The sequence below is a fragment of the Chelonoidis abingdonii genome, chromosome 1 (genome assembly GCF_003597395.2).
Source record: "Chelonoidis abingdonii isolate Lonesome George chromosome 1, CheloAbing_2.0, whole genome shotgun sequence".
Taxonomy (NCBI): domain Eukaryota; kingdom Metazoa; phylum Chordata; order Testudines; family Testudinidae; genus Chelonoidis; species Chelonoidis abingdonii.
Genome location: NC_133769.1, coordinates 324,029,596 through 324,054,282, shown reverse-complemented (window position 1 = coordinate 324,054,282; position 24,687 = coordinate 324,029,596). Strand labels below are relative to the sequence as shown.

Below are 24,687 nucleotides of genomic sequence, written 5' to 3'. Positions count from 1 at the left end.
CCACAGCTCAGCTAGGCCAGGAAATGCCTAGTTGCAGCACCCCACTAGGATTTAGGCACTGTGGCATCTAGACTAAGGCAGCTGTGTGCATGCCCAGAGCCAGAAACTTAGGCAGCTAGGAGACTTTTAATGGTGGAAATTGAGATGCCAATGATCTTTAGGCTCTTCCAGGGTTAGCTAGCAGTTGAGCAGGGGTTTTGTAAATGCCAGTGGTGCTGACATTTTGGTGTTAGTCACCTAATGTGGAAGTTAAGTCCTTTTGTGACTCTAGCTCCTCACCTCTCATCTCTCCTTCTCCATCTATACCTTTGGAGTTATTGTAATTATTTTGCCAACCGCAGATAGGGGGTTTGTGAGGATTAGTTAATGTTTGTAAAGTGCTTTGAAGGTGCAAAGCACTGTCTCACTGTGAAGTATTATCATCATCATTACTGGACTAATGTTTCTGCATGTACAGGAGGATAATATTCTCTAGATGACTTCCACCTATCCACTGCTAATCACTCCTTTTTAATATAAAAAACAACAATAAAACAAATTTGTATACTTGATGTACGACCAGCAGCTGCTCCTTTCAAACCACAACTTTAGTTTTAGAGAACCTTATTTTAAAATTTCCTCTTTGTAATTATTCACTCCTACTCTTCTTGTTTATTTTTCTGGTACCTGGCTGCTATTAGAGAGAGGGTGGGTTGTCTAGTGGTTAGAGCAGGGAGGTGGATCAGACCTCTTGGGTTCTATTTCTGGTTTTGCCACTGACTCACTATATAACTATGGACTAAAATGAACTTTCTGATTCTCAGATGAAAGGGGCTAGGTTAGTGGAAAGATAATAATATAATTGGGAGAAACAATTTCCTTCTAAATATATCTGTTTTGTGAGACACATAATACACTTACCATGTCCAGCCATGTTTGTTTGACATGCAGTATTTTTCCATGATGGCAGTAAGGTGAAGTAAGGAAAATTTTTGCAGTAGATTCAGTTGGGCTGCTGATTGATTACTGAGCTGTAGCGATGCTGTAGAGTGGCTTGGGCCATGAGAGATCTGGAAACTATGCCAGCGTAATCGCCTTCAGCAAAAGAAAGGAGAAAAGGAAAATGAGATTACATGGTGCCACAATTAGGAAAAATGTGATGATATACAGTATTTGTCAATGTCAAATCAGTGATTTCTTGTCAAAAGGACTGATCTTGGGGACAGAGAATGCAGTGCCTTGCTTCTGTGAGGCTCTAGGAAGCCTGATCCAAGGCCCACTGAAGTTAATGCAAAGAATCCAATTGATTTTAATGAGCTTTGAATCTGACCCAAGATACTTTCTTTATATACTGACTCATTTTATATACTGACTATTTAAGATAACTCGTTTGCATTTCCTTTGCATTTCTTCTTCAAGGTATGAACTTTGGCCCAAATTCTGCAAACATTTAGGTATACGCTTAATATGTGAGTAGTCTCCTTGATTTCTGTGGAATTCAACACAGTGATAAGCAATATGGCCGGTTATAAGCAATTGCAGTGTTAAGACCTTGGACCGCACATCTGGATCTGTGTGCGTTTTTACCTGTAGATCAAAATACATAGGGCCAAATTCTGCTCTTAGTTACAGCAGAATAAATCCAGTGTAATTCAAATGACTGATGCCAGAATTGAAGTGATTGCATAAGAGTCCCTCAAAATAGTCAAAATCGCCAAGTTTTTTTCCATTTCTGACCAGCTGTTTTAGTACACTGTGTTTAGTAAGCCGTTCCCAGGTATATATTCCATAGTCTGTAGGGAGTGCGTGGGTAACTTTTCTTTTAAATTCACTTTCCTGCCTCCTGGAGCCTCTCCCACATGATATGTCTTAGTTAGTAACCGTATCCCCCGCTTTGTGGGTTGGACAAAGGCTGCCTAACTGAAGCCATCTTTAACAAAACCTTATGTGCTTGTGGGGTAACCAATAATGCTTTTATGGGCCATGTACACTGTCACTTGAGTGAGTTTTCAGTGCTAAGAGAACTATACAGAAATGAAAGCAAAGGTAGGTGTGAGAGGGTGCTGTTTGGGTGTAAATAAAACTCAAGTATCTCAAAGCTTGATTTTTTGTGTGATGTCCAGTGCTGTAAAGAACAAACAGGAGATTTCAAAGATTTCTCATGTTAATTGATGAAAACAAAATAAAAACAATGGAACCTTTGTGGGGGAGCACATGGAAGTGGTTGGCCGCAGAGCGGAGAGTGCACAGCACCATGCCTGGCAGCCACACTCCCACTGCACATTCAGACACCCCCACCCCCAGCAATGCAGCTTCGCAAAGTCCCTTATTCAGGCCTATGTTTTCAGGGCACAACTGAGCCCCTTCTCTCAAATTCACAAAATTCATTAATAATGCAGAATGAGTTTCCAAACACTCGGTGTCCCTTAGGGAGGTCCAACCTAACATTTCCATTAACAAATACACTGGGGGTTAACCAACTGTGGGGGGCTTTGGGGAAACACTGTAAATTCTACATAAGAGCACAGGGCCACTTTTTCAAAGTAGACTCTAATCTTGTGCATGAAAATTTGGTTCCTGCCTCTGTTTGCACAAACTGATGGGGCACATTTTAGAGGCCAGTTTGAATATACATCCCATTGTGAATATGACACTACGTTTTTGAACTAAAATACCTTGTGGAAGAAAGCGTGCACTGTAGTTTGCTCTATTACAATGACTCCCGACCTTTTTCATACCAAGGCCCTCTTCTCCTAGAAGTTGCCATTCTATCTAGCTGGGTCCCCCCTCCCAATTTCGCAATATGGGCAAGGCAGGATGATCATGACGCTTTGACAACTGTTCACAACGCTCAGATAGTGTGCTCCTGCTTTATTATATCATTTTTCACAACCTACCCCATTAATAATGAAAAATAGAAGAAATTATTTAAGGAATTATGCTACCAACCTGTTTGGCCTGGTGAGAGATGCCCCTACACCAGAGTCTCTCCTGTCCCTAATACCAGTGGTTTCTGATTCATTGAGGGATGTTCCATCTCTGTCCATATCACTAGGTGTAGTACGACCATCAGAAACAGAGTTCCCTTCAAAGTCTAATGTGATTTGGGTGGGCGACTGGAATGGGAATGATGCAGATTCCCCAACCAATAAATCATTGCTTTGCAGCTCTGACTGTAAATCCTTTGACCAGTGGTTTACAACCTCCTTAAGTCCATTGACATGCTGCAAAATGTCATCTAAATGAGGGAAAAGCTCATCTTTTTCCAAGTCCAATAGGTCTCCAGTGCTGGCATACAAGTGGGAACCTGGCACATTGTCATAAATACTAACTCTACTCTCTTTAGGACAGCAAGCCATGAGTCCGGGCTCTTTAGGAGTAGAGCACTTCTGTTTGCCCAAAGAGATGCTGCCTGTCCTCCAGTTTACACTATTACTGTTGTCAGTCGGTGAGAGACTTTCAATGGAAAGTGCCTTTGGAAAAGTTCCAGGTTTGTGGTCCTTGGGAATATGCACAACCAGGTTCTCTTGGGAGTGAAATCCATTTTTAAGGTTTTCGTCTACCACTTGTCTCAGGGCTGTTCCAGCAAGAACGTCAAGGTCCTCCAGGTACATACCACCTCGCTTGTTTGTTTCATAACATTTGTGTTCCTTAAAACATGGTGTGCTCATGCCACTGCTGCTGTTTTCTGACTGACTACTATCACTGCTGGATTTGGCAGAAAAGGAAAGTCCTCTTTTGGCTGCATCTCCATTCACTATCTGCAGGCAGTGCATGTCCTTTAAGGATTTTGGCTCATGTTGAAGAACAGGTCCGCTTATCTCTAAGACACCAGGCCTTCCCAAGCCCTTTAGTTTTCCGTGTGCACCTCTAGGCTTTAGTGTCTCCATGCGCTTTAGAAAGGTCTTGGCTCTCGTTCGTGTTGGTTTCTCATTCTTAAGGTTACAGAAGTAATTTGTGGTCTCCTTTGGAACCTGGGAGAGGGTACAGCTGACGGGAGTGGTGTAACGTGTAAGTGTGTTTTCTATACTATACTGTCCTGAGCAGTCACATATCTCCCTGATAGTGCTGTTGATACCAGACTGATGCTGACTGTCACTTCCCCCACTGCTCTCGCTGTGAATAGACGAGACTTCAGGCTCACTCAGATCAGTAAGGACGCTCTCACTGCTAGGGGTGTTTTTCATTTTAATGTCCCCTGAAGACCCATGTCTATCTGATCGGTGAAGCAAAGTGTCAATGTCGTCCACCCGAGACCATCTTCTGCTCGTCCTTTGGAAAGTCCATTTATTACTGATGGCACAGAAGTCTTCTTCATCTGAGTCTTCACTCTGGAAAACAGTATGTTACACTTTGTTCAACAGAGAACTTTTCTTTCTTTTTCTGATTATATTGTAACAAACATGAACCCTCTGCTCATACAGTGAAAGCTACAGATGGCAACGTGGCTCTAGAAGACTAGTCGGTTCTTAGCATAATGGATACCAGCTCTTTTATGCAGCCTTTCTCATTCCAGAGCAAAGACACTGTAATTAACATGCTACCATAGAAGGAATAAGGCCCCGTTCCTGCCTTGTAGAGCTCACGAGTGGACTAAGTGCCCATGCACGGCCTGTTGACTTCAGCAGAGCTTTGAGCAGGCACAAGCAATCTGCCTGCATGCTGCACAATGCCAGATTGCGGTCTAAGCAGTTCTTTAAGAATACAAAGCGTTGATTTTCAAGGGCACAAATGGCAGTTACACACCTAACTTTCCCTTTCTCACAGCAGTGTTGGATGGATAAAATACATTAAAAATTATGGGGTTATGAGATGCTACAGTAACAGGGCCATGTGCATACCTCAAGCAAAGTATCCCCCATTATATTTTGTTTTGCTGTGAGAAGTAAACAGACATTTGCAATGCCAGCAGGAAAACCTAGTTAATCATCTGAATTAACCTGCAGGAAGATTAAGTCTTCAGTTAGATTTGTTCATTTATACACACATACCCCCCAGACAAAAATAAACATTTACAGATAAAATACTAAGCACCATAAGCTATAGTAACAGTGTAATAACTGAGTAAAATAAAATGAAAAAATCATTAAAATAAAAAGATCCTAAAGTCAATATGAGAATCTGCTACTCAGTTGTCCCAGACAAAATTGATAAATTGTCAGCTTGGGCCATGCAGTTTTTGTTTAGCTCACTACTCACTAACAAGCTGATCCAAAGCCCACTGAAGTCAATTAGAGTCTTTCCATTGACTCTGAAGCAGTCCCGTACCAAGCTATTCCTGTACAGTTGTTTTAAAGTAGAACAAACTAACTTCACCTATGACATTGAAACAGTCGTCTTATTCTCCCTCATTCCTGGAAGCAGCAGTAAGGCAGTAAAACAAGGCGTAAACTAAAAATACTATTTTGGGACTGGAAAATTCTCATTTTAAAAATCTATTCTTAGCAGTATTTTTATATGCCATTCTGATGGCAAAGTTGTATTATCTCTCAGCAGTCTAGAACCTGGCAGCTTAGTCTTATTGGAAAACATAAAACAATTTGTAAAATACATCTTAAATAAAACTGAAGTTTGAAAGATGTACATTGTGATGTAATCAGTAAAGTGGCAGATCACCCTAAAGCCATATTGTTGTTGTAAGCTTTTGCTAGGTCATCACTTAAAGCTTGACACATCAATTTTAGATCTTGTCAAAACCGTAAAATAAAATAAAGCTGCTAAACTAGAAAAGTTGTTTTGATTCATTTCGGCATTATGTATAACAAGTAGTACACATTTCTTCTACAGCTGACGTAAGTCCACAGGAGTAAATGCTTCAGTTCTGCAGCTAGGGGCAGCAAACAAGCAGTTAGAGAAGCAGTAGAAAAAGAGTTAGAAACAGCTGGTCCTGCTTTGGATATCTTTTCTGCAGGGAAAGGGATGGACTGTTTGACAGCTATGCCTCCTGGTTCTCTGTGACAGCTTGTTATTGAATGGGGAATTCATGGGCAAGAGGACTGAAAACAAGTGAGGCACTTATAAAATCCACCTGTTATGGTCTTACTAGTGCCACAACAGGAATATTTTTTTAAAAAAAATTTGGGTAGAAATTTAAAATATTTTAACCATTATTTTATAAGAACATAAGAATGGCCATACTGGGTCAGACCAAAGGTCCATCTAGTCTAGTATCCTGACTTCCAACAGTGGCCAATGCCAGGTGCCCCACTGGGAATGAACAGAACAGGTAATCATCAAGTGAATCATCCCCTGTCGCCCATTCCCAGTGTAACGCAGACAGAGCCCGGTCGTTGGCATTGAACCTGGGACCTCTGGAGCTAAATGCATGAGCCTCTACTGCATGTCCTAAAACCCATATACCTCTTAGCTAAGGCTATAGCAGACTGATTAATCTTTAAGTGGTCTCGGTGCCACCAGAGGGGACAGAACATCACATCCAGGAGTTGTGTGGGTTACACTAGCTTCTAGCAAACAGAGGCTAGAGACACCATCCCTGCCCATCCTAGCTAATAGCCATTCATTTTATATGTATAGTAGTGATTATGTTTCCCAGTGTGCATTACTCTGCATTTATTAACACTGAATTTCATCTGCCATTATAAAGCAGTCCACTGCCTAGGTGCTGAGGGCCCTATACCACACAATAATAAAATGGTAAGCTACACTGCAAACATAATAAAAGACATTGGGGCAGATCCTCAGCTGGTATAAATTGTGAAAACTCCATTGAAGTCATTGGAGCAATGACAGTTTACACCAGATGAAGATCTAGTCCCTTTGTCTTAAAACCCAAAGAAATAAAGCTGAAGTGGTGGAAACAATGCACAAGAAAATTCAGGGAGAGGGGGAGTATGATGGGAAAGGGCAGTAAATATGAAGCCAACAGTGTTTCTGCTTAAAATATCCTTTGGAGGACAAAAGGCTTAAAGATACTTTTAAACAGTGGCTAGAGATGAACATGAAGCGTGGTGGGGAATGAGTTCTACATCCCAGCACAACAGAGCCAGGACTACTTGCTGACTAGAGCTGGTTGGAAAATGGAGCCCCACACTAGAATTTTGCAGTGAAAATGAGAAAAAAGTTTTGTCATGTTGAAATTTTCCATGGAAAATTGTCAGTTTTCCTTGAAAAATCAAAAACATACAATTTTTGATTCTGTAATGTCATCTTGGTTCCTCATGAGAGGTGCCTGATGCTGCCATTCCCTCCTATAGATTGGGCTCCATGGTTGGTCTACATCTCCCACTATGCACCTGCTGAGGGGAAGATGGTGCATCACAGCAGTCACATGAGTTGTTTGGCAGTCGTTGTGCCAACCCCCTCACACTGTATCAAAAAGACATTCTCTGCAATAATATTTGGAAGGCTCCAAAAGGGATGTTGGAACCCATGAACAGCCTGAATCCCCTAGTGCTCTTGTTAGATATCAGATTGCCCTGATAACATAGAAATAATCATACAAAATGTAATGATGAGTCTCCCAATGAAGACGGCAATTATTGCCAGTTACGATGATATGATGATATTTATATTTGCCCACTATTAATAGATTTGCGTTCAACAATTCAATTCATACAGGCAACTGACCAGTGAGTTTGAGTCTCTACTGACCTAGGGTGAATTCAAATACTGCAATATTGTAATGAAAGGCTCTGGATCTAATGCCGCTGTCTCAAGTGTATAATTTATAAAGAAATCAGTTTGAAATACTGTAGCATCCTGTCTTACTAAAAGTTTACAGCATGTCATAGATCAGGGGTCGGCAATCTATGGCACGCGCGCCAAAGACGGCATGTGAGCCAATTTTTAATAGCACGCTGGAGCCTGCCGGGACTCCAGCGTGCCATTAAAAATCCTGCCCAGCCCTGCCTGCTCTCCTCTGCCCTCTGCTCCCCCCGCGGGGGCAGGGAGCAGAAGCATAGCTGTGCACCCAGTGTAGAAAAATGGCCCCACTCTCCCCGCACGGCAAGCCGCGGGGTCCGTGCTCCCAGGCCAGAGCACTGGGCCAAGCACAGCAAGCTGTTGGCCCCTGCCCTGCCTTCTCCTCTCCCTTGGAGCCCTGCCGCCGCATGCAGCGCTCTGGGGGTCAGGGCTGCGTGCTCCCGCGGGGCAGCGTTTGGCTCCGCGGGGAGGCAGACACACTCTCCGCTCACCTGGAGCTCTGCTGATGCGCGCACAGCTCTCTGAGGGGCAGGGCCGTGTGCTCCTGCGAGGCAGCGTATCTGGCTCTGCATGGAGACTCATGGTAAGGAGCCCAGGGCTGGTGAGGTTGGATAAGGGGTGGGAGCAGTCAGGGAAGAGGGTGGGATTCTGGGGGGTGGCTAGGGGTGGGGGTCTCTGGAGGAGGCAGTCAGGGAGCAGGGGGGGTTGGATGGGGCATGGGAGTCCCAGGGTTTGAGAGGGGGCAGGGAGTGAATACAGGTCAGGGCAATCAGGGGACAAGGAGCTCAGGGGGTTGCATAAGTTGGGATTCTGGGGTTCCTGTCAGGAGGCAGGGGTGTGGAGAGGGGTTGGGGCAGGCAGGGAGTTGGGGGGGTTGGATGGGTCAGGAGTTCTGGGGGTCCTGTCAGGAGGCAGGGAGTGGTTGGATGGGGCATGGACATCCCAGGGGTCTGGCTGCGGATGGAGGTGTGGATAAGGGTTGGGGCAGTGAGGGGACAGGTAGGATCTGGTCGGGGGACAAGGAACAGGGAGGCTTAGATAGGGGGTGGGATTCTGGGGGGCAGGGGTCCCAGGAGGGGATAGTCAGGGGACAAGGAGCAGCGGGGTTCGGAGTTCTTAGGGGGGCAGTCACCCAGCCCTCTCCCCTGAGCCCTGACCCCCCTCACACACACACCATGCCCTCTGCTCTAAGACCTGCACACCCCCCAGGCCGCTGCCCTGAGCCCTGTACCTCCCTCATACACACCCAGGCCTCTGGTTGACTCCTTCACCCTGCCTCCCAACCATAGCCCTGATGCTGGCAGCCCCACCCATACCCAGCCCCCCCTGCCCTGACACCTACACCCCCACCCCCAGCACTGACTCCAGCCCTCTGCCCCCAGCCCTCTGGATCCTGGCCACTGGCCCCGCACAGCCCGCTGCTGGTCTGGGGTTCTGGCTGATGAACCCTTGCCAGTCGGGGTCTCAGCCGCAGGCCTCGCTCAGCCTGCTGCCAGCCTAGGTGAACAGAACCCCAGACCAGCAACGGGCTGAGCGGGCCGGCAGCGTAAGATCAACATTTTAATTTCATTTTAAATGAAGCTTCTTAAACATTTTGAAAACCTTATTTATTTTACAATACAACAGTAGTTTAGTTATATAATATGTAGACTTATAGAGAGAGACCTTCTAAAAAACATTAAAATGTATTACCAGCACGTGAAACCTTAATTTAGAGTGAATAAATGAAGACTCGGCACATCACTTCTGAAAGATTGCCGACCCCTGTCATAGACTTTTCCAAATAAGATTTCTCATTGTTGTTTACAATGGGGAATAGGAAAGAGTTACTCCTTTCAAAGTTAACTGGCACAATCCCACCAACTTCAGCAATATATGTGGAATTGCACCAGTGTGTTGGGACAGAGGAGCATTCTCACATATTTTCCTTCTTTTGTTCTATAACATCCACTTGGATTCTCAGCTTCCATTCTGCTGTGGTACCCCAGCATGCATTATACTGGTGATGTCCATGGAGCCTAGAAAGGAGGCGGGTAAATGCCACTTTTATATTCTTGCCTTGTTTTGCAAGATTTTTGAAAAATATTATTTTATACTCTCTGGAGCCATCTGTGGCTCAGCATCTATTGAGTGTGATCCCCACTGCTGACTCAAACAGGTCTTCTCAAGGCCTCAGAACATTGCTTCTGATCCAATGATCTTCCTCCTCTCACCCAACTTCCGTTCCCACCTCCCAGCATCTGCCTGTGTAAACAGTAACCAAGAACCCAGAGGACTCCAACAGGCATGTGCAGGGTGCCCTCTAATATTATTATGAGTGGAAGGGAGAGGAGGGGCAGGTTTCATTAAGAGTGACTAGCAGCATTTAACTGAGACTCAGGGAGAGCTTTTTATACATAATTCATTCAAATTGGTTAAAAAGAGAAAAACCCTGATTAAGGGCATATTTTCCTCAAACTTGAGATAGGCACCAACAAAATGCAATAAAGCCAGTTTATTTTTAATGTAATTTTGCCAAATTTTTCTAGTTGGGGCAGGAATCCACATGAATCCACAGCTGCAGAAGGCAGCTAATCCAAAGGCTAATTTTTGTCTGTCCAAATCATTTACGGGAATATTTTCAGCACAATATATGAAGATTTAGCTGTGCAAATCTCATTGAAGTTAACGGAAACTGAACGACTAAATCACCCATATGGCAAAAGTATCTCTTCGAGTGATGTGTGGTTGGGTAGGTGAAGGGGAGGAGAGTAAGTGGAACAGGCTTTCACCCAGATTAGCTTTCCTGATAATGCTGTTTGGCAGCTTGCTTAGCTTTGTTTTCATGAATCAGTCAAGCAGGTGCAGACTAGAACTGTGCAAAACATTCATGTTGAAGCTCTGAACCAGGTAATAGTAGGCTACACTCTGTGTTCCAGTAAGACAGCTTATTGTAAAGGCTATTTGCACAGACAGCATTTAGACCACAGGAACTTTTCCCAAACCTGTCATTATTGAGTAGAGACACAATTGCAAGCTCTTCCATGCATTCTTTTACTGTCCGGTCTCCCCGCCCCCAGTCTCCCACACAGATCCCAATATTTCTTTGATTCCTAGTCCTCCTCCCCACACCTCACATTTCTTTGTCCCCACAATTTCCTCTGCTCCAGTCATCCTCCATACCTGCTGGCCCAACTCTCATTCCTGCCCCTGCACATTCTCCTGTTCCCTCATCCTCTCTTGCCTCATACACCTATGGGGGCAAGTTTACGCTGAGCGTTCGTTGTCTAGCTTCTGTTGTGCTGAAATGGTGGCTAAGTTTACTAGGGCACTTCCACTTGTCAAGGCTGTAGGGAAATAGTGGCCATGCTAAATAAGGGAAGTCTGTGAGTTCAGTTCCATTCAGAACAATGGGGGATGGCAGCTATCTTTAGTAACAGCAAAGATATTAAGAAAATCCTTGTCTCTTCCTGACATAAAGAGCAGCTTTTAAAAAAAGGCCACGCTCCCCAAACAACCCACCTAAAATCATGGTGTTTGCAATAATATCATAAGAGTGGGGGGACTCTGCCTCTGAAGAGGCAAGATTGTGGGGATGGGGAAGGAGAAGGGCCAGTTGTCCACTCACCAGAGACCCCAAGAAGTGATAGGGGTCAGTTGGCCATTCCTTGAATGTTTTAGGATGAGAGGAGAGAGGAGGGGATTTTAAGTTTACCAAAAAATGAGGACAGAAGGCATCTGCACTGAAACTGGCAGGTCTGGCACAGCCAAGAATTGCATCTACACAGATTTTGGTGGTGCAGAAAACCCTACATTGTGAATAGAACCCTAAATTGTCGAACTCCACTTTCCCTTTCACTGATCTGGAATGGATGCAGGGGGAAAGAGCAGGAAGTAACATTTCACGAATTTTTAAATAGCATAGCCATTGTTCATCCATGTTTTGCTTTTTCTATTCCCTCTCTTGTTTAAGCCACAATGTCTTTGATAAAAATAATAAAAATGAAACCACCTAAATCAGCTAAATGGTGCAGTGGGCTTAGTGCATTACGTTTTCCCCAATGAGACTTGGGTGTATATTTCAACACTGAAATGAATTTGGATGAGCTGAGTCTCTTCCTATAGCATACATTTGCAGGGCCGCCCAGAGGATTCAGGGGGCCTGGGGTCTTCGGTGGCGGGGGGCCCCCACTTCAGCGGTAATTTGGCAGTGGGGGGGTCCTTCCGCTTTGAGACCCGTCACCGAAGTGCCCTGAAGACCCATGGTGGGGGCTCCCCGCCACCAAATTACCGCCGAAGACCTAGCACTTCGCTGGCGGGTCCCGCTTCGGTGGTAATTCGGCGGCGGGCATCCCCGCCGCAGGTCTTCTGGGCACTTCGGCGGCGGGTCCTGGAGCAGAAGGACCCCCCGCTGCCGAAGACCCAGGCCCCGCAAGAGTTTTCCGGGGCCCCCAAAGCGAGTGAAGGACCTTGCTCCAGGGCCCACGAAAAACTCTGGTGGGGGCCCCTGCAGTTCCCGGGACAAATTGCCCCACTTGCCCCCCCCTTCTGGATGGTCCTGCACATTTGTCCACATTATAAAGCTGCCACACCATTTGGTGGATTGGCACTCTGTTCTAGAGAGGCCAGAACAGGGATTTAACATGAAGGTTACATGCACTTATCAAAGGCAGGAAAACCCCCACAAGTCTCAAGTTGGAAAAAAGGATGGGACCTCACTGGCATATACACAGTTTGGAAGAGAATGGCCAGAAAGGATGCTGGACAGGCTGTTTGATGAATATCGCACACAAGAACAATCTAGCATGAACAGAGGTAAGAAAATGTCTGAGAAAGAAGGAAAGCTATTGTTTATACAGATGCTTCCATTTTTTCCTGGAAGGATTTTCCATTATGTGATCACATGGCATGGGGAAATGTGACAATACACTATAATACCAAGGCATAATACCCTTTTCCCCTTGACTGGAACTGAACATATATAACATTTAAATTACTGCATGTGTCTATGTAAGTCTTTTAACACTGACTCTGCTGTACTATTCACAGCTATTTATTTTTAATTCACATTTAAAGGCCCTGATCAGGAAACCATCCCTATTCAGGATAGCACTTAAATACATGCTTAGAGTTAAACATGCTTAACTTAAACTTAAGTGCTTTCTTGATTTGGGGCCTGATTGCAGGAGTTCTCATTACAATGGTAAGAACAAAGATACTTGCCTTTTTCCTTTGGAAGTTCACATCGAGTTTCATTGAGGCACACTTGTTCAATGTGTTCAGTCGTCTAGAGATAAAGCAAAATCCAAAGATTAGCATCCCACTAATTCAAGAGCATGACTTCTCATGATTTCAAAAGTTATCCTTTCATCTGCTTGTGGGGTTGTAACTTTACACAGCAGGATTCACTACACTTCATTTTGTTCCATGCTACAGACTTGTGCATCAGAAGGGCATGTCACCGCTGTCACTACCTAATGCCTAGCTTTTCATCCACCCATCACAAAGCACTTTATAAAGGCTATAAAGATAATTAAACCCATTTTACAGCTGGCTTAAATGAGGCACAGAGTGAAAATGTGACTTGCCCACTGTGTGTATAATGTTATCATTCTAAAACCCCTAACAAATGTTATGAGATCCCAAAAGATTTATTAGAACCACAAAAAGTTCATTTAAGATTTGATTTTTCACGTTAGGCATTTAGGGCTCGATCCACAAACGGGACTTAGAGTCAGAATTGCAAAGCCTAACTTCTAGGCACTCTGCCATCTAGGAGAAACCTCAGTCCTGAGTTAGGCACCCAGGCTCCCTATAGACTGCATGGGGAGAGTTAGTTGCTTAAGAATAGGATTCACAACAGCCAGCATGCTGAGTGGGGAGCCACCTAACCTAGCCAATAGGAAATGTCAAGAAGATGGGTTTGCCATAAACCCTGCCCCTCAAAGGATGTTTGGCACCTAAAAGGAGGTGCCTCCCTCTGCTTGGGATTCACAGCTGTGAACCCTCTCCTGGAGTTAAGCACCTACACCAGGTCAGTCCTTTCTTGGACAAATTGAGGGAGGAGGAGGAGCTGTCACTATGCCCCATTTATACTCACTAGCTTAGCACTTCAAGCCTATCTAAATAAAGTTGCTATGGTGTTATTGTCACTTCAAAATGGAATAAGCCAATACACTCCTGCAAAATCAGCTCATCTCTCTGTGTGACTGTACCAGGTAGCTAACTGATAGACTCAAGTTTTTAGAGGTGATTTCCTGACCTGATACTCAGCACTACTGACAATCTGCAATTCTCTCTGAAATTGCTCAGCACCTCAATCAGGTCATCAATCTTTAACTCCAGAAGTCAGCAGGAGAATGGGCACTGGGGAGGTATCTGCTGAAAAACTGAGGGACAGTGTAAACTTGGTGTCTCCACACACCTCAAGAGGTGATTTTGCCAGCAGCTTTCTAAATAGTTTAAAAAGGAGCCTTGTGTTCATCACCTATCTGCAACTGATGAAGAGGAGAAAATGGAGTAGAAAAAGGAAGCATTCAAGATTCAAGGGGCAAAGTCTCTCCTTGCCATCAGTGCAATGTGATATGCACTTGAAGAACAAATGAGCAAATAATTATACATGGGAGAAGGGGAAGTAGGATCCTACAGACGATGGCTTAAATTTTCCCCTCATTTATATTCAGGTACCCTACTGAATTCTATGGTGTTGCTCTGGTCTAACCAAAGGCACAATTTGTCTCAATATTTTAAGAGAGGCCTCCAGCTCCCTTGTGGAAAGATACTGAAATAATTTGGTCAAACAAACAATGAAAACAAAAGCAATTCGTTTTTCACTGACCCTATCAGAACACAAGGATTATGTCAGTACTGAAGTGGAAGAGTTGATCTCATTACTTAGCTGGATTGGAGACAGAGAAAGCTTCAGTATTATGATGACTGCTTTCTGAACCCACTCCATCAAAACACAGAACTATCTTCTAATAGGAACCAGGAACTCAACCCCTGCTTTTAGATTTAGCCATCTATAAAACAATGGCAAGCTTTCTGAGGTTCTTCCAATATTGTGAAAAGATTCTGCTTGTGAAATTAGAGGACCAATGATCAGATTTATTAGCTTTCCTGTTACCGGCATCTGAAATTAAATCCAGTCTGTTTGAACTTCTCACACGCTGTTGATGTGCCAATGGCAGCAGACAGCTTTCCCCATCTGCTTATATCCGTTACATGAATGATAGCCAAACCCTCACAGAAACAAAAGGCTCTGACGGCAAAAAGGCTGTCACTGATGTTCTGATCAAAGAGAGAGAGGCCACTGAGATGCTACCTACACTTTCACGTCACTCCCTCAAGTCATGGGAGAGGGCTGTATAGTTAGAACTTTAACAAAACATGACATCTGAGCTTGAAGGAAAAAGTAAAATCCATGCCAAATAAACAATCCAGAGTTTAGCTCAGGAGGGTCGAGCTTTTAAAAATATTTATGGATGTACCAAAACACTTGTCAGGAAAGCTGCACAGAATTTGGGGAAAGCTTGCAAATCATACTATAAAAACACTGACATCAATTTAATGTGGCCTTCACAGCACAATGGCAGCGCAATTTGAATCATTAACGTCATATGTCTCTGATATAGTACCTAGGCATTCAATTTTTGTTGTTCCTGTCTTTCATACTGTAAACTCTTTAGCCTCAGGAACTGTCTTCCTTTTGTGACATGCACAGCACCAAACAGTGATTAATAAATAAATAATAATATAGTACAGCAGAAGCTGTGTAATTGGGCAGCCCAGTGGGTGGCCTATTGTCCCACTTAAACAGCCTTCCAGATTATCCTCGGACATCCTTCAAGTGGCTTGGAACTGTATTAACTCCATTTGGGTTTGGACTGCAGCTGCTTAGTAGCAGCTGCAGAGGAACCCAGCCAATGGCATGCCAAGGTCACGCAGAAGCTATGCTGCCAGGAGGCACTACGTGCAATTGCATAGCGTGGAGGGGTCAGCCACCTAGGCCCCTGCTGATCTGAGGCACCCTTTGCTGTGACACCTTTATCTCCAAGATACGTGGGTTTGAGAAAACTCAGCCCCCCAAACTCTGTGGCGTCTCAAGGGGAGATCTGCAGGAAACTTTGCCAGCAGCCTAGCCTCCTATTATGGGTTAGTCTATGGGAGGGGGACATCTGATCCTGTGTTAGGAAACTCTGCATAGGAGCCAAGGACTGAAAACTGAGGACACTGTGCTGCTGTAGCGCGTTTGGTGAAAATGCGCTATGCCAATTGGAGTGTGCTCTCCTGTCGGCATAATTACTCCACCTCCATGAGAGGCGGAAGCTATGCCGGTGGGAGAGCAATGTGGATGGTGGTAGGTTAATGTAACTTGCTTCGCTCAGGGGGTGGCTTTTTCACACCCCTGAGCGACTTAAGTTACACCAACTTAAGCAGTCGTATAGACCTGCCCTGAGTGAGGTTCTCATCCCAGAGGTGATGTGGGAAAGCTTGCACTGCCAAGGACCCTGCTGTACCAGTTCCATGGCTAAACACAAGATTTAGTTTTCCAGTGCTATCAATCCAGCACCTTCTAGGAACTCTAAAATAAAAGACTGGAGAAAGGGGTAAACAGAAGTTGTGAGGAACAGTGTGTGTGGGGGGGAAATAAACATGAGGAAATAGTTTTACTTTGTGTAATGACCCATCCACTTCCAGTCTTTATTCAAACCTAATTTAATGGTGTCCATTTTGCAAATTAATTCCAATTCAGCAGTCTCTCGTTGGAGTCTGTTTTGGAAGTTTTTTGTTGTAATATTGCAACTTTTAGGGTCATTACACAAAGTAAAACTATATCCCCATGTTTTTTATTCCAACCCCCATTCCTCATAACTTCTTGTTAACTGCTTCAAATGGACCATTTTGATTACCACTACAAAAAGTTCTTCTCTCTCCTGCTGGTAATAGCTCACCTTCACTGATCACTCTCGTTAGAGTGTGTATGGTAACATCCATTGTTTCATGTTCTCTGTGTGTGTGTATATGTGTATATATATATATATACACACACACACACACCTTCTTACTGCATTTTCCACTGCATGCACCCGATGAAGTGGGCTGTAGCCCACAAAAGCTTATGTTCAAATAAATTTGTTAGTCTCTAAGGTGCCACAAGTGCTCCTGTTCTTTTTGTGGATACAGACTAATATGGCTGCTACTCTGAAACCTGTCATTATTAAAAAAGGGATAGAGAATAAGATGGAGAATATCTTATTGCCTTTATGTAAATTTGTGGTATGCCCACATCTTGAAAAGGTTCAGAGAAGGGCAACTAAAATGATTAGGGGTTTGGAATGGATCTCATATGAGGAGAGATTAAAGAGGCTAGGACTTTTCAGCTTGGAAAAGAGGAGACTAAGGTGGGATGTGATAGAGGTATGTAAAATCATGAGTGATATGGAGAAAATGAATAAGGAAAACTTATTTACTTGTTCCCATAATATAAGAACTAGGGGTCACCAAATGAAATCAATGGGTGGCAGGTTTAAAACAAATAAAAGGAAGTTCTTCTTCACACAGTGCACAGTCAACCTGTGAAACTCCTTGCCTGAGGAGGTTGTGAAGGCTAGGACTATAACAGCGTTTAAAAGAGAACTAGATAAATTCATGGAGGTTAAGTCCATAAATGGCTATTAGCCAGGATGGCTAAGAAATGGTGTCCCTAGCCTCTGTTTGTCAGAGGATGGAGATGGATGGCAGGAGAGAGATCACTTGATCGTTACCTGTTAGGGTCATTCCCTCTGGGACACCTGGCATTGGTCACTGTCGGTAGTCAGGATACTGGGCTGGATGGACATTTGGTCTGACCCAGTATGGCCATTCTTACTTTCTTAGACTTTACAATATGCTGTATATGTCTTGAGGCTTGATTCAACCCTCACTGAAATTATTAGGAGCCTGTCTATTGCCTTTAATAGAACTGGATTGGGCTTTTACTGTGCCTTGATCTTCTAATGGCACCTTGAACAATTTTTTTTTCAAAACCCAAGTTTTAAAAAATCTGGAATTCTGTATTAACACTGTAGAGTATTGAGTATATAATATACATTTAAACAATCCTTACCAGTATAATAATCTATATATAGTGCCCCTTGGAGCAATTATAAGCTATGAAACAGAGAATAACTACGTAAAGAATGAATGGCCCCAGTTTAAAATATTGAATTCAATAGGGGCTGGTGAGTGCTTCGCACTTTTGAAAATAAGAGCATTTATTTAGGGGCCTAAACGGTAGTTTAAGACTCAAAAATCACACTTGAGTTAAAAAACTTGGTCAATATATTTACATGAAAAACAATATGTTAAAAGAATGCTATTCATATTGCAAAGTTAAGCATTTAAGTGCTAGATTGTGCAATCTAAATAATGTTTTTTAAAGCAGTTTATTTGCACATTATCTCCTAGAGTTTTTTTTAAAGGAAAAAGGTAAAAACAGACTATTACACGCAGCTGTAACAGCCTCCACCATGCCTCACAAGCAGGGGTTGAATGCTGATTTTTCACCACTAATGTATATACTTATGCCACTTGAGCTACAGGCCTAATTTCAGATGGCAGTAGCAGGAGAAAGCTGTTATCTCTCAACGAGGGACTGTCCACTGGAGCTAGGCAGTGGGTCCAGGAGTTGCTTGGGGAGAGCCAGGCCCAGAACAAACTAGTTGAGAGAGATCCTGCTCCACTGCTGGGCCACTGGGACCATGTGATGAGTTAGGGAGAAGGCAGGTGGAATTTGGCCTGGCTCTTTTCCTCCAACAGTTGCTCTGGAAGTTCACACATCTTCCCAAATCAGTGTCTGTTGTTGCTGCTTCGGAAGTAGGCCCAGACACAGAATGTTAATGTTCAATTAGTATTTTGGCTATCTGACAAATTTTACCTCAGGAATGCAAATGAGAGAAAGGAAACAATGATTTCCTATCATTTATATCTCAATAAAACCTGAATAAAATCTCATGGGACAAAGAAAAGGTACTTCTCTAACCTGAGGGCTTTCCCCCTGCCAAATTTAGAAGGCCTGTTGCAAACAATGGAGGTATTAGAGTAGCTCAAAAAGAAAATCACTAGAATTTATAAAATTGGAATGCTAGGCTTTCTGAATAGAGGTTGCTACTAGCTACCCTATAAGAAAGTGCTTTCTTTGTGATGTCTCTCATATTCTCTTTTACACTATATTATAACACAAAAAACATTGTTGAAATAAAGTTAAATGGCTGACTTCTGTTCACAAAAGCTGAGAAATTCAGAGCCTAAGTTCTATTGGTAAAAGTCTGTGTGACAGGGTCCAGAGTTCAAACTCCGCTCGGTCTAAAGAGCTGCTCTCATACTTCAGCTTCAAAGTTACGCTGCAAATGAAAAATCTATGTAGTTGAGCTGAATGTCTCACTAATCAGGCTAAAGGCTTGGTCATGCGTTCTTTTGAAGTCAGTGGGCGTTTCGAGATTGGGCCCTATGAGGGACATTCAGCACACACAAATAATAGTTGCCTTTCTTTGTTTTCCATTTTACAAGTGAATGTCATGGCCAGGTGTTTCCTACATGACACCCCAGCATGCATCTTGTGTAATGCCCCAGCCATCACAGAGCACTGGGAGGGCCTGGTCAGATAAGCTATGGGGGGTTAAAGTATACTGCATGGTTTTGAAAAATGTGATAGCTTATAAAATACAGATGCTTGTAAGTGTGTGACTGGCCAGCACAATTCATTGTTCCTGTTTAAATAGAATCTTGAAATTGAGCACACTCATTCATATGGGCCACTGAATACAGGGAAATAAAAACTGACCCTTCCCCTGTCCCTCAGAGGTCCCACTAGGTCAGTATAACAATTAAAATATTGACAATAATGATTTCTGAGAGGCTCTCTTGTTGGGTATGAGGCCTCTCCGTTTGGAGAAATTAAGTACAGCTGTGGGCCAGCAAGGTTCCATTTGCCCCAATTTAACACAGAAACTTGTCAGAAAGGTGTGTCTATGTATAGACCTTGGGACACAAATATCGTCAGCCAGATGCACCCAACAGCTCTCAACTAAGAGTTGATCATATTACAGTGAAAATCTGGGATCTGAAGATATCCTTCCAAACAATTTAACCTCTGGCAGAACAATGGTTCTGCCCCTGCCTGTATGGTAGATACAGTCTTTATTCTCCCCATACAGCTATGGATTAGACTAGTGGTGCCCAAATTTTTCTTGTTGCTTCCCCCCACCCTTACCAGTAATGGAACATGTTTCCTGCCCCCCCATTATGCATAGCCTTCTTCCTCAGCAGAGGAGCTTGGGCTGAAGGTGGAGCTGGGGGCAGAACTGGGGATGGGGAAAGAGTTGGAGCTAGGGGTGGAGCTGGCCTGGGGATGAAGAATGAGGCCAGAGCTGGGCTAGAGTGGAGCAGGGGGTGAAGTGGAGCTGGGGTTGAAGGCAGAGCTGGGCTGGGGGCGGAGCAGGGGGTGGAGTGGAGCTGGGGTTGGAGGCAGAGTGGGGCTGGGTGGCACCCTCACCCCGTCTCCCCATGGGGGCTGGCCCGGGCCCCGCCTCCCACTCACCAGCAGACCCACCGATCAGCACCTCCCACTCCCAACCTGCACCTCCCGATCAGCTGTTTCATGGGATGCAGGAGGCTCGGAGTGGAGGGAGGGAAGGAGCAATGGCACGGCAGGCTCAGGGAAGGGGTGGAGTGGGGGCAGGGCCTGAGCAGTGAGCACCCCCGGCACATTGGAAAGTTGGTGCCTGTAGCTCCAGCCCCAGAGTCGGTGCCTATACAAGGAACAGCATATTAACCTCTGAAGAGCCGCATGTGGCCCTGGAGCCACAAGTTGGCCACCTCTGCCCTAGACTATACCAGAGCCTAGAACACAGCCCCATGTTATGGTGGATCGATGACACACCTCTCCAGCTGCTACTTTGTTCTCCAGACTCTCATCTTCCATTTAAAAACAGGTCTCTAACTGTTCCGGTTGCAAACAAATCCTCAAAAATGTTAGCCGGGTGTGATCGCTGCATGGATGTTTTTGTGCGTTTGCACAGAGCTTGGAAGAGCAGCTCTGCTAATGTGAACTGCACTACTAATCTCAGTAAGGTGTTAACTCAGATGCCCAATGATCATAATTTAAATGTCAGCACTGTTAACTATTTAATTAGTCATGTAAGAAAGGAGAGGCAGGATCACATACCTGCATAATTTACTGTGAGTGAGGCCATGTTTTCATGCCACAAGTAGGTGGCCTTTGGGTGATACCACCACCACTTTGTTTCCTCCATCAATCAAAAATGAACCTAGACATAGGAGCCTGGGAGACTCCATGGGCACATTCAAGCCCCTCTGCTGGGGAGCCAAGCTCAAAGAGCCCAACAGAGCTCAGAGAGCAGCACAGTCATATCCTGAATATTTGTGCAATCTATTGCAGTTACACTTCTATTTCTAGCATGCCAGTGCTTGTACATCTACCCTTGTTGGATATGACATCCCTAGTTCAAGTGTAGATGTATCCTGAGGGACCTTTTCCACTGGCTTCACCCAAACCCCGCTCTGAAGTCCCCTGCCACAGGCTCATCACTCCTTGCATGCAGTGGGTCTAACATGTCTGGAACCAATAATCACTTCCAGGCTTAACGTGTTACTGACATCGTGAAAGCTGCAGTTTCATGTAGTGGACCCTGCCTTATTATGGGCCTGATGCGCCCTTGTACCCACGCAGGTGGAGAGTAGCAGAACCCAGCCCAAGTGGAGCACAGGAGAAAGAAAAGGGGAGCAGTCAGTGCCTTTGCAGTGTCATTTCCTCTCCCCAGCCAAAGTCCTTTTCCAGGACTACCACAAGGTCGGTGCTCCACAGCTGGTGAAGGGTTAGGGTGGGGCAAAGCAGAAGCTGTGTGTGGCATACTCCCAACAGGCAAAGAACAAAATGCGACACAAACAGAAACACATTAACTCTCTGGCAAGGGTGGAGCTGTGAGCATCTACAACTGGCTGTTTATACAGCACCTGGTGTAACCCACATACCTCCTGGGTGTGGTGTTCTGTCCCAGCTAGTAGCACAGAGACCACTTAGAGAGAGAGATATTAATGAGTCTGCTCTACGACTTAGTTAACAGGCATATGGCTTTTACCTCATGTGGTAGAGGCTCATGCATTTAACTCCAGAGTCCCAGGTTTGATCCCGCCCGCCAACGATGGGGAGCTGTTGGAGTTACACTAGCACAATGAGGTCCTGGTCACTGACTAGGGCTGCAGTACTACAGTTAAACAAACAACAACAACAGTTGGGAGCCAATGGCAGCATAGTAGCACAAGAGCCATCCTTGCTGTCAGAAGGAAGAAGGTTCTGGGCAATGGACTTTCTTCGTGTTTGTGGTAGTCAGGGGCAGAGTTACCCAGGTGTTACCCACACACAGATCCTTAATTTATGCTGGGTTTGCTGGTGCTGTTCTCTCCAAAAGGCAGCCAGACTCACTCCATTGATGAGATGGGCTGATAGATTTGGGCCCTTTTTAAATCTTGTGAATTTTCAGGGAGCAAATTGGCCCCTGCTGTAGGATTTTTTGGGAGAGAAATGAATCCAGGTTTCTAGCATTTATTCTGAAAAAACTACAGATTACAGGGCTTGGCAACCTTTCAGAAGTGGTGTGCCGACTCTTCATTTATTCACTCTGATTTAAGGTTTCACGTGCCAGTAATACCTTTTAACATTTTTAGAAGGTCTCTTTCTATAACTCTGTAATATTGAACTAAATTATTGTTGTATGTAAAGTAAATAAGGCTTTTAAAATGTTTAAGAAGCTTTATTTAAAATTAAATTAAAATGCAGAGCCCCCCCCAGACTGGTGGCCAGGACCCGGGCAGTGTGAGTGCCACTGAAAATCAGCTCATGTGCCGCCTTCAGCACCCATGCCATAGGTTGCCTACCCCTGGATTACACCCACTTAATTGACAAGGACAAACAAACATCTCTGAGGCTGGGCCACTAATTTCAAAACAAAAATCCACCAAGGTTCTTAAGATACAAAAAAAGAAAAGTGGATGTTATTTACCTGAAAAGGGGTTCTACAAGGTCCTTGTCGAGAAAGTCATGATCTTTCTTTACAGCTACAATGTCAATAGGAAACTGGGAATCTGTAAAAGGGAGATTTAGTATTAAACCAACTACTTTTTATTCAAATAGAAACAGCTTATTTCAAAGATGCACTGCATGTGTTTTATCGGCAGAGACTTATTTCACTTGGCCTTAGTTGTTACCCTGTATGACATCCAGGACTTGTTTGGTCACTTCACATAATTTTATTTTTTATATTAAAAAGGGAGTTGACAGTCCTGTGAACCAAAGAGATAGTGACATGTTTGGTTCTGGCTATAAGAAGATATTAGATGCTTAGCGTTGCTACCTGATCACTATCCCCAAAAAATGAGATCTGAGAATTACCACAACACTTTAATCATCAACATGGGCAGTAAGGTCATCCACTCCCGTCCTAGTGAGTCAGGGAAATATTTGCTAGGCAGACTTTACCATGCAGTATAAATGATTTGACTATTTTGTTAGCACAACGCACAAAGAGCTTAAACAAAGGGTAACTCAAGCAACAGATGAGAAGTGAGCTGACAATACTAGTCACCCCAAATACTAGCCTGAAATTTAAAAAACAAGATGGAAATGCTGGAAACTGACAATTGTAATGAAAAGTTATTTGGGTGCACACAAATTATTGCGTTTCTGTAACAGACGGATGGATCCCAGCGTCATGACTATACTCCAGCTGATTTTATTAGATGTTGAGTACCTTTGACTCCTATTGACTTTAAGGGAATTGTGGATGTTCATCACAGTTACTGGGGCAGAGGGTGCAGGGTGAGGGGAACATTCTTCTTCCCTCTCCCCAACCTTCAGGTCGGGGCAACAGCAATAATTTTGCCCCAATTTTGAGCTATGTGGAAGGGAAACAAGAGGAAGCCAATCCCAGCTCCCACTGTGCTGTTTGTTGTGTGCAGCAGCAAGACTAAACTCTTCCACTTCCTCCTGGAGAAGCTGCCAAACACCAGTTGGGAGGAGAGAAGGCCACCAATCACCTGCTCTGGATGTAACCAGCAGGAGAAGCCAGAGGGAAGAGTCCCATCCTACCGCTGCTGGCTACACTAACTTCACCGAGTTCTGGGGCAGTGGTTCAGCACCCCTTGGATCTGAATTATCACTGATCTGGTTGCTGGCCTTGCCTTCCACTGCGAGTCACACAAATGTGGGAAGCTCAGATTAGAAGATTTACAACCAGCTTGACAGAGAGTTTGCATTTTCTATATATTTTGTGTTTTCTTTTCTATAACAATAATTTTTCTTTCTTGGATTTCTGAGTGTCCCATTTCCCATCAGTGTGTTAAAAGAACAGAGCTCTTAATTTTCATCCTTCTTGTCTCTCCTTTCCTCCCTTGTTCCTCCCAATTCACTGATTATGACAAGTCTAACTAGAAGTTATGTCTAAACTTAGGATGTGATCTGCAAAGAGCTCTGTGCACGTGGAGGGATTTATCTGAGCAATCTGTAGAAGCAGGACATTAGATACAGTATTGCGAACCCCAAGCATTCAACATCATGAGTCAGGCCCCCAAAATCATCAGCTGGTCTTAAAATTAATGAGAGTAAAAAAATATATATTTTGTTTTCTTTTTATTTGCATCCTGTTTTTTGAACTTGAGGGCTCATTCAGGCCACATTTTCAAGCTTTCCTCTGCAGACATGAGGGCTAGAAATATACTGTTTAAAAAAATGAAAGCTGAGATTTTCACATAGTCACATGAGTCCAGGAGCTGGTGCTCTAAGAAAAATCACTAAATATTGTGAGATTCAGGATAAAAATCACAACAGTTGCAACACTGTAGATTGTAAACATTTTAGACCAGGTCTGTGTCTGCTGAGATGTCCAATACACTTTAGGAGTAATAGAAATAACAACAACGTACCCTCATAGAGCTGAGCATATTGTGGAAATCCAGCAGCTCGTAACCAGTCACACGCTTCCTTTGCTTCAATTTCTGAAGAGTAAGAGA

The 24,687-nt window shown here is 44.1% G+C and overlaps 1 protein-coding gene across 7 annotated transcripts in view; it reads right to left on the bottom strand.

The window, feature by feature from the left end:
• STARD13 (StAR related lipid transfer domain containing 13) overlaps positions 1 to 24,687 on the bottom strand; it is a 551,580-nt gene that overhangs the window by 28,081 nt on the left and 498,812 nt on the right. For all 7 annotated transcript variants that reach the window (XM_032791937.2, XM_032791938.2, XM_032791941.2 and 4 more), the window contains 5 exons: positions 24,601 to 24,672; positions 22,683 to 22,764; positions 12,844 to 12,907; positions 2,929 to 4,310; positions 901 to 1,074 (listed from right to left, as the gene is read on the bottom strand). In XM_032791937.2, coding sequence (XP_032647828.1) covers positions 901 to 1,074; positions 2,929 to 4,310; positions 12,844 to 12,907; positions 22,683 to 22,764; positions 24,601 to 24,672 — 1,774 coding nt within the window. The remainder of the gene's footprint in view (positions 1 to 900; positions 1,075 to 2,928; positions 4,311 to 12,843; positions 12,908 to 22,682; positions 22,765 to 24,600; positions 24,673 to 24,687) is intronic.